This window comes from Candida albicans, chromosome 3 (assembly GCF_000182965.3).
Source record: "Candida albicans SC5314 chromosome 3, complete sequence".
Taxonomy (NCBI): Eukaryota; Fungi; Ascomycota; class Pichiomycetes; order Serinales; family Debaryomycetaceae; genus Candida; species Candida albicans.
Genome location: NC_032091.1, coordinates 1,166,873 through 1,177,703, shown reverse-complemented (window position 1 = coordinate 1,177,703; position 10,831 = coordinate 1,166,873). Strand labels below are relative to the sequence as shown.

The 10,831-nt window shown below is 29.5% G+C and overlaps 2 protein-coding genes across 2 annotated transcripts; one reads left to right on the top strand and one right to left on the bottom strand. All coding sequences in view use genetic code 12, as the record gives it.

Annotated features, from left to right (window-relative positions):
* Positions 1-2,988: 2,988 nt before the first annotated feature.
* Positions 2,989-6,381, bottom strand: USO6 (Uso6p; the record flags this gene model as incomplete). The annotated part of the gene is made up of 1 exon (XM_709580.1): positions 2,989-6,381. One exon carries the CDS (start codon positions 6,379-6,381, stop codon positions 2,989-2,991), a length of 3,393 nt encoding a protein of 1,130 aa, XP_714673.1.
* A 1,153-nt stretch (positions 6,382-7,534) lies between these two features.
* Positions 7,535-9,403, top strand: CAALFM_C305300CA (bifunctional choline kinase/ethanolamine kinase; the record flags this gene model as incomplete). The annotated part of the gene is made up of 1 exon (XM_709579.1): positions 7,535-9,403. The coding sequence occupies one exon, from the start codon at positions 7,535-7,537 to the stop codon at positions 9,401-9,403; it is 1,869 nt and encodes a 622-aa protein (XP_714672.1).
* Positions 9,404-10,831: the final 1,428 nt, after the last annotated feature.

The following is a 10,831-nucleotide window of genomic DNA, read 5'->3' as shown; positions in this document are numbered from 1 at the left end:
GCTCTCCAGATAAACTTGGGGATGTTCTTTGTTAATTGAGCCCTTTTTCTAATTCTATTTTTCGAAGGTGTTTTGGGAATATAATATCAAGAAACTCTAAGATGATAACTTCACTTAATTGAATCTGCTTGACTTAGTATTATGTTCTGAGAGGGGAGTTTTGTTGTGGCGGTAGTGGATGGGTGTTGCGTATTATTATGTGAAAGATATTGAGTAAGTCAATAGTAGAAGGGAGGGTTAATCCACTGAGTGATGTTCTTGTTTGGAGTTGACTAGAATGTAAAGCGAATGACAAGTGTTTAGAGTAGTTAATCAATCTATTAATTGAATTAATTGAAGTTGTTGTAAGAATGGTTGCTGTCTGTGGATTGAGAGTTGGTTGCAGACTTTTTTGTATTTTTTTGCTGGCTGGGTTGGTTGTCTAAGTGCAAACCAAATGATATTTATATATATAGCAAGAGAAAGAGAAATAGAAAGAGTGTTTAGTGTGTGAGTGGAATTATTTCTTTCATTCAAATTACACGACAAAATATAGAATTCAACCGGATAAAAAAAAGAAATTATACTAACAACCAACCAAACAACAACCACTTATTATCTTCACCCTTTTTTGTGTTTGTGTTTGTGTTTTACTCTACCTTTTTTTTTCACTTTTTGTTCTTTCTACTTCTCTTATTGTTCCTTACTACAAACTACTCAATAATATTATCAAGGGTTAGTAGAGGGTGGAAAAGATGAACTTAAATTACAGGCCATCCCATTTTTTTTCTCCACTTCAAATGAAATTTCTCAACTGTAAATCGTTTAAGTTTATATGAAATTTCTATTCGAGGAAGGGGAAACGAGGTGGGTGGAGAGAGAGAGAAAGCCTCATCTCAGCGATAATATGAATATTAAGGGGGAAGGTCAATTTTCTAGACAATCTTCGACAACTAAAGTAGAAAACTTTCAAGAAAAATATGAAAACTAAAAAGAAATTTTCTGGGTGAAATTTCAGTTCATTTAATAATTTATACATTAACATATACAACAAATTGATGATAAGCCTCACGTATTATTATTTTTTTTAACGGCAACTCAACTTTTTGCTGGTCAATAGTTGTTACCAATAGCGGATTGTATGGGTTTCAGATTTAGTTTATGCTTAATATTCTAATTATTATTTTGCTTATGCATATTTTTAACAATAAAAAAGAAATAAACTAAACTAAACTAGACTAATCCGTCAAATCTTTGTTTGCTATGAGATGATTTTTTAAAAAAATATAATTAATAGCTATTGTTTATGAAGACTCATTGAATAGTAAGTTAATCGTTGTATATAACACAAAACTCACGTAATGAAAATTTAGAGGATAAAGAGCAAATTTAATCTTTTAGGGTTTAAGATGCTACAGAACAAGAAGCATTTATTGATTACCGTATTTGTTAGTCCATTTCAAAATCACTTTATCTTGCTGTTGGTGATGAGTATGACGAAATATAACATATAAATCTTGGGATTTCTTTGTACATTCCGCTAAGAATATTTGGATTTCATTCCATATGGAATTTTGTTTCCGTCTCTTCTTTTTTTTTTTCTCCGAAGAGAATTAAGGTACGAAAAAAATGGAATTGGAAAATTGCACAATAACAAACAAATATTCCGGATTTCCATAGACTTATATACTACCACTTTTTGAATCTAAATAGAAATGAGTCCAAACTCATACTACAAAGTAAAAAGATCTCGTAGGTTATCGAGTATAAACTGTTTAACGAACCAAACGAATTCGTTCATAAAATAGAAAAAAAAAATTGAATGAATTATTTACTCTCAAGATTTCGTCTACACAAAAACTGACATCGCTTCAACTTGTGGTTTTCAACGATGCGGTAGTAGTTTTGTATCCTATGAATTGAAATTGAATGGAGTTCCAGTTTTGGCTTGGCTTTAAAATTGGAAGTATCAATAAGTTGTACTTCAATAACCACTCGTGTAGAATGGTGGTAAAGTAACGCACCCATCTCCAGGTTTCTGTTACTACCATAGTAACATCTACCGAGAAATTGCATAAATGAATTGTCAACAAACACAGAGACTCTATTTTTATTTCACCAATATCGTGTACAGCTTTTTTTTTCTATCGTCGTAACTGTTTATCCATGTCCTAGTTGCTATTTGATCGTCACGAATTTTAAACGATAACAGTAAATGCAATTGACGAATAAAACCACAAACCCAAGAGTATTCAATTACTAAGTAACCAACCAACCAACCAGCCAATCTTTCAAGAGAAGAGGAGGTGGCTCATAATTCGGGATTTCAAAAGTACAAGGCTTAGGAAAGAAGTGTTTTTGTTGAATTTAGCAATGCTGTTTCGGAACAGCAACAACCGTCGAAACTAAAAGTGTTGATAATAATCACATAAACTCTAACATCCAAGAAAAAAATTGATTAAAAGCTTAATAAACTTGATCTCAACATTAAAAACTTTAAATTGTATAAACTTATCTCATAGATCGATAAATTTAAAACCTTAATATGGCTGTCACTATTAATTATCGTTTCTGGTTTTAACGTCCCAAACAAAATCAGTTTAGCAAATATTATTGTTATTTACTATGCTTTGATTGTTACAATTGTTCTCTATTGACAATATACCAAATTTCCAAAAAAAAAAAGAAATATTTCAAAAATTGCACAAGAAACAATAGAATTGAAATTTCATCTCATAACAACCAAGGTGTCAATGTAGTCAAAACGAACTCTACCAAAATAGACGATTCATAACCTACAACAACTCAGTCTTCCATCTCCTTTCAATACCCATAAATATATATGTAAAATTTACTCATGTATTAAAACACAAAAAATTACTCTATAAACTAAAAATTATACGTCACTATATACTATCACTAATTAAGGCGGGAAATAATAATCATATTTATAAAAAAAAAAACAAAATACTAACGTCTTGACATCTTGATAGCACCTACATAATGTTCTTAAAATGTAGTTTTATTCTTCTTTTTACCTTTCTTCTTATTTTTTTTCAGTGGTGAAGATTTTTGAGATTGAGATGATTGAGAACTAATACTTGGACTAGGAGAAGGACTAGCTTCAAAATCATATGGTGTTTTCAAAGTGTTATTTTCATTGTCGGTATTGTAGTCATCTTCTTCATTTTCATTTTCCTTGTCATTGTCGACAGCTTTATTAACATCTTTATTATCGTCTTTAACGTCTTTATCTTTGTCTTCTTCTTCCTTGTTTACAATAACAAGGTCTTTATCAATGTCTTCTTCTTCATCATCATCTTTCTGAACCTTATCTTTGGCTTCATTGACACCCTTATCCTTATCTTCTTCCTCATTGTCCTTGTGAACAGTAACCTTTTCATTGTCTTTCTTACCTTCGTCGTCGTCTTTCTTTTCAACAGGCTTCTCTTCTACTTTTTTAATACCATCTTGATCGTCTTTGGTAACTACTTTAGTATCAACGTTAGAATCAACTTTAGAAACATTATCTTTCTCATCTTTAGCTTTGCCATTATCAGTGGTACTATCAATATTTTGAATCTTGAATGGTGTTTCATCTTTGGATGGAACTTCAACCTTCGCCGGTTCTTCATCTTTGGATGGGGTTTCAACTTTGACCAAGTCTTCTTTAATTTGTTTTTCATCTTTTACTGGCTCTTTAATTTGGAATAATTCCTTCTTTTCTTGAATATTAGAATCAGTATCTACTTCTTTATCCAAAGTAGTTTCCAATTTCGTATCAACCATAGTTTCTTTATTTCCAGATTTCTTTTCGATTTTATTTACATCTTTGATATCTTCACTAGCTTTGGTTTTATCGTCGGCCAAAGGCTCCGGCTCCTTCTTTTTGCTATCAACAATTTCAGTTTTAACAGGTGGCTGTTCTGCAATTGTAGATGTATCAGTGCAGATCTTTGCAGTTTCTGTTTTATCTTCTTTGTGTTCATCAAGTGGTTCAACTACTTTTGGTTCAGCACTAACAGAATCTTTCTTGATGTCATCCTTGGATTCATCGATTGGTTTGGCAACTTTAGGTTCAACAATAGCATCCGTCTTAATTTCTTCTTTTGTGTCTTTGGGCGTTTCCTTCACTTTAGGTTCAGTAGTTGAATCACTCTTGGTTTCTCCTTTAACTTCTGTATGAAATTTAATTGTTTTAGGTTCAACAATTGAATCATTCTTGCTTACCTCTTTAGTAGTGGTAGATGGTTTAACAGCAGTATCCTTTTTGATTTCCTTTGTCTCACCCAACGACTCGTCTAAGGTTTTGACAGGTTCATCCTTATCAATAACAACATCTGGTGGTGTCAATTTATTAATTTCTTCAGATTTCTTTTCCTCCTCTGTCTTGTCCTTTAATTCGACATTAACTTCAGTCTTTACTTTTTGCTCATCATCATCATTCAATAAAGTGGAAACTTTTTCAGGTTTAGTTTTTTCTTGAACATCATTAATGGCAGCATTGGTCAGTTTATTTGGTGTATCAGAATTCTTGATTTCAAGTTTATCAGAAAGTCTATTAAGACTTTTCAATTCACGTAAACTTTCTTCAGTCTTTTCATCAATTTGTTCATCAAATGATCCAAATGATACAATTGATTTTTTGTCGTTTAATTGAGCAACATCATCATCACTATTAGTGGTACTAGTTTTTGGTGCTGTTGTTGTATCGAGTGATTCTGATACAGTGTCTTTTTCCAGTTCTGTAAATGGTGTTTCAGCAGTTGTTGAATTGTCAATGTCATTATAATCAGTGTTGGAGATAACGTCTGTTGAGCTTTCAGTTGTGTTGTTTTGGTTCTTTACAGTGCTTGCATCTTTAGTTTCATCTACTATAGTTTTAGCGTTTTGTGATTTTTCGGTAATATCCTCCTTGGAAACTTTATTTGGGGCAACTGGTGATGTGAAACTATTGACAATACTTTTAATCTCTTCAATTTTGCCATTCACTTTACTATCTTTATCCTCTTTCTTTTCAAGTTCCTGTTGCAATATTTGTAAATTGGAAATTATTTCACAACCTAAAATAACATTATTTGAATTCACTTTCATCAATTGTTGTTTATAATCTTCAATATCTTTATTTTGTTGTTCAATCAATTGGCGTTTACTAACAGTTTTTTGTCTTAAAATGTCAATATACTTATGTGCCAATGATAAGACTTTGATTGATTTTTTAGAAAATACATCGTCATCAAATGTTACTTCTTCTTCTTTGATAACATCAGAATCATTGTCAATAGATTTTGACACATCTTTCTCACGATCTAATAACGAATGAGGAAAATTATCATCGGTTTCTTTCAAAACTTCAAGATAATCTTCTAAAACTAATAATGGCTGTTCAATTAATGATAATTTCTTGTCTTGTTCATCTAATATAAACTGCTTTGAAGTTATATCTTTCTCTAATTTTTCAACTTTAGCCACAAGTTCATCTTTCAAATCTTTTTCCAGTGATAAATGTTTATGCAATAATTCTTGACTTAATTTCAAATCTTTAGTAGTGTTTTCAATTTCAACAATAGTTGCCTTTGAATCTTTCAAATCTTTAGTTACTTGAGTCAAATCTGCATTCATTTCCTTTAATTTCTTTTGTAAAGATTCTATTTCTTCTTCTTTAGCAGTTATATCTTTGATGTATTGTTCATTCTCTTCTAATTGTAATTTATTCACCAATTGTAATTTATCATATAATACGGTTTGATCGTCATATTTCTTTTCAGTTTCATCTTTCAATTGTTGTAATTCTAAAAGTTTACGTTCGTTGGTAACTTTAGATTCATTATGATCGGTAATTTCTTGCTCTAAGACTTTTTTAAGTTCACTCAATTCATCAGTCAATTGTTGGATTTGTAAATCTCTGCCTGCTACGACTTGTTCGATGGCAGTATTTAATTTAAAATCAAAAGTTTTCTCCAATTTATTTTTAACTTCACTTTCATATGATTCCTTTGATAATTGTAATTCTTTAATTTTATCATTATGTTCGGAAATAATACTAAGTTGTTTTTCTTTAAATTGAGATTCTAATTTAATCTTCTCTTCTATCAAGTCATTATATTTTTTAGTTATATCTTTTAATTGTGTTTTTAATTTTTCTTGATTAGCTTTATCTTCAGCAATAGCTCGAGTTTCAATTGATGCTGAAGCTTTCGATTTGGCAATTAATTCAGAATTCAATTTTTCAACTACTTGTAATTTATCACGATTACTGTCTAAATTCCGTTGTATAGTTTCGATATGAGATGCTAATTTAGCATGATCGTCTCGTAATTTTGCCAATTCAAGATTCTTCAAGTAGTAATAAATACTACCAATGGCGCAACCAATGATTATAACATATGTAGAAAATGACATCGTAAACGAGCTGAGGATTTATAACCAAGGGAGGAGTGTAAATTCAATTTGTAGCTTTCTTGTATTCAAGTCAAGCAATTGGATAGATCTAATAAGAGTCTCGAAACACCTTTGATAGGATAGTAGAATAATTGGTTGGTTTGGAAGGCAAAAAGAAAGAAAGAAAGAACTAAAGAAAGAAAGAGTTTGTTTATGGGAAAGAAATTTTTTTTTAGTTGTGAAGGTGATCCACTAAATGGAGAGGGAGAGAGAGACAAACTTTACTTAGTAATACTCTTTCTTATTATTTGTTGTTGTCGTTACGATAGTAAATATATATTTATATAAAGTTTATTACAATATTGAAGATTAGACGAAGGAAAAGGAATATAAGCTGGAATTTTTTTGACGTAGAGAATCAGTTTGTGCAACACATGATGGTTAAGATATGCAAGATTATATTTGGGATCTATAATTCCATCAAGAAACGAGTAACTGAGTAATAGCAATTGTATTTCCCTTTACTAAGCATTGTCAGTTTGTTTAATACCGTTTACTGACCCACAAAATGTAAGACTAAACTAAGTATAGAGACAACAGAAATGGAGGATGGAGATATCACGGAGACTCGATACTTCTTTATATTGCAAGTATTGTTGGATGATACAGTTTTAATATGGTGGATCTATGAAAATTGGAAGGCATTTAAGAACTATTTATACTATTCTTCTTAAGTATAAGGCTAACGGAAGGTCTATTGTCGTTGTATAGGTAAACTCTAAAACTTGTTTTTATTGCCTACACAACAACAATAATATTAATCACATGACTTTTTAGTTTTAGTAGTCAAAAGTACATCATCAACTATAATTTTACAACAATAGAGAGACCTATGAGATTTTACTTTCTTCACTACAATATAGAATAAACTTCAATGCCAGTAATAGTACCATCGTTATTACCAAATAATTAACCATTTAAAATATTAAATTAAGCTACTTATTGTTATTACCAGGAAATGTTAGATAACCTCGGTTATAATTAGTGTTAATATTATTTTTAAGATTGGGAAAAAGTTGAAAGTAGTTAATTTTAGTTTTGGATTATTTCTCTATAAGGTCTTACGACATTTAAATTAATTTTAGTAGTAGTAGTAGTAATAGCGGTGGTGTTGATGGTGGTGGAGGAAGAAGGGGTTACATTTATCAACAACAACAATTGGAGTAAGAGAGCAAAAAAAAAAAAAATTTCCCCCAACAATCTTATCAAGAAGTTTAAGTCTTTATCTTTTATATATACATTGTATACTAGCCCTCCCCAATTCATGATGGAGATATCACCAGCTAATATTAAAGAACAATCACGATCCAGATCCAGATCAAGAACTAGAAATTCAACGGCAAATTCTCGATCAACTAGTGCCACTAGAAGACCTAGTTTATCTTCCACCCATAGAAGATCATTATCTTCATCATCATTAAACAAATTAACTATAACCACCACACAAGTTGATCAAGAAAGATCAGTTCCTTCAGTTCAAGTTTATTTAGATAATTCATTACCATTAGATTTTTTCAAACAAGATATTATTGCACTTACTAAAACTTTAAAAATTAGTAAATGGCATAAACGTCAATTAACAATTAATAATTTAAGTATTAATAGAATTTCGGGAGCATTGACTAATGCTATTTATAAAATTGAATATCATGATGAATCACAAAACATTCATTTACCAACATTATTATTACGAGTATATGGAAAAAATGTTGATGAATTAATTGATAGAGATAATGAATTAGCCATATTAATTAAATTATCTCAAAAAAGAATTGGACCTAGATTATTAGGAATCTTCAGTAATGGTAGATTTGAACAATTTTTAGATGGATTTATTACATTAAATAAAGAACAAATTAGAGATGAAATTCTTTCACAAATGTTAGGTAGAAGAATGAAAGATTTACATTATAAAATTGAATTAGATGCTAAAGATTATGAAAGTAAACAACCAACTTGTTGGAATTTAATTGATAAATGGTTGAAAATTTTTGAGCAAGAATTATTACCTGGATATTTAGAAGTTAATTATAACCTTCAAGATATTTTCATTGTTCCATTTGATCAATTTAAACAAATTATTACAAAATATAAACAATGGTTATTTAATAAATATGATGATAAACACTTTACCAATAATTATAAATTTTGTCATAATGATACTCAATATGGGAATTTATTATTACATGAATCATTTAATCCCAAAGATATAGTTGTATCAACATCAGATACTACAAATAGTTCGAATAATATTATTGATGGCGAAGTCACTATTAAATCAACTTCCAACAAAAAAGATACTAATTTAGTGGTTATTGATTTTGAATATTCTGGAGCTAATTTCCCTGCTTATGATATCGTTAATCATTTTTCAGAATGGATGTCTGATTATCATGATCCAGAGAAATCTTATTTCATTCATCAAGAGAATTATCCTAATCAATTGGAACAAATTAATTTAATCAAATCATATATCGAATATGATTTCCAATATCCTTCATCAAATTTAAAAACTGGTAAAACTCCTGAAGATTTGATTAATAATACTACTAATCCAATATCAATTATTCAATATGAAATTGAAAAATTATATAATGAATGTATTTATTGGAGAGCAACAGTACAAATTTTTTGGTGTTTATGGGGATTAATTCAAAATGGTCCATTGAAAAAACCATTAAATTCTAATGCATTATCTGAACAAGGTATTAATTCAACTTATAATATTACTGTTGGTGGGATTGAAAATTTGGATATTTCCGACCATACTCAAGATGAAATAGCAGGCTCAAACAATGACGCTCTTATTGAAGAAATTATCACTTCAAGTGATGATGATTTTGATTATTTGAAATATGCTAACCAAAAGGTAGCATTAATATTTGGTGATCTTATTCAATTTGGTATAATTGATGAAAAAGAAGTTGATGAAAAATATTTATCTATAATTAAATATATTGATACTAAAACTTTTGATATTTAAGTATATAAAGCAAGGATTTTCAATTACGAACTGTATATATGTATAATATCTACTTTTATATTTATAGATATATAAATAATAATAATAATAATCACATATCTTTAATTAATAGAAAAAGATTCTCAATATTGATAGAAATGACTCTAGATTTTTTAGTATAGAATCGTGAATCGATACCAAAACAGAATCAACATTTCAATCGACAACATATTGTTTAACTTTGGCCACAATATTGATATCAACGGCTATATCATAAGAGGGAAAAGGATATCATCAATAGTAGCGGTATAACAGAGATAAGAACTCAACATTTTGTGAAAAAACGGTGATTTACTAGGTGAATTTCCAATGTATCATCGACTAAACGATAAGAATAATTATAATTGATAGTTGCCCAACAAGGATATATCAATAGACATTAATTAAGGTATTGATGTAGGTACATTACATCAAATATTGGTTTGCCCCAACAAAAAAAAAAAAATTACTATTGACGATTAGTCAATTTTCCCAATTAAGGTACCAAACCTATCTTGATGTATGTATCTATGTGTAAACGTAAACCCAAATGATTATGAAATAAGATATTCTATTGCAGATCGAAATGAAAACATTGATAATCACTATTATAATCATATCATGAGTATTAACCTAATGTAGTAACAAATCAGGTTAGTATTATTATAAAATTTACTATATTTAGTATATTACCCCCCTCCTCCTCCCCCCAAAAAAAAAGATTTCTCTAGAACAACACAACACAATACATTTGTTATTTGCTATTAAACTTAAGGATCTACATATATGTATCAACTTATGCATCTATTCAACTCTAATATCTATTTGCTTGATCGAGCAATTAATTAATTCGCTCAATCTCTTTTCCCAATTAGGAAATTAATTTAAAGTTAGTGTGTGTAATGTGTAGTGTGTGTGTCCCATTACACAATAAATGTAAGGGGATTACTCAATTAGGCACAAATGTCAACAATTGAAAAAATGATGCAAAAAGGATTAAAGCAACGTGCTACCAATCAATTTAACCCACTACAAAAGCTTCAATTTGATTAATTGCCTAATTAGTCAAATTAAATACAGAAGGACCATAATAGTAATACAACAACAGCAGCTTTTCATTCTTTTCCTTTGTTTACTTTGTTATCACAAGAATAATAGCAGCAGCAGCAGCAGCAGATGTATGATCTAATGATAGTTCTATTCTTTTTCTTCTCTCTTCTCTTACTCCTTGATATTTAAACATATATATATACCGGTTTATCTTGATTTGAATTTTTTTTTTTTGATTTATCTCTTCTTCTTCTTGATATTCATTAATTCATTAATTACTTTTTTGATACCCCCCCCCCCCCTCCACTAAGCTATTTCCATTCTTCATATATATCTATTTATATACCCTTATTCATATTT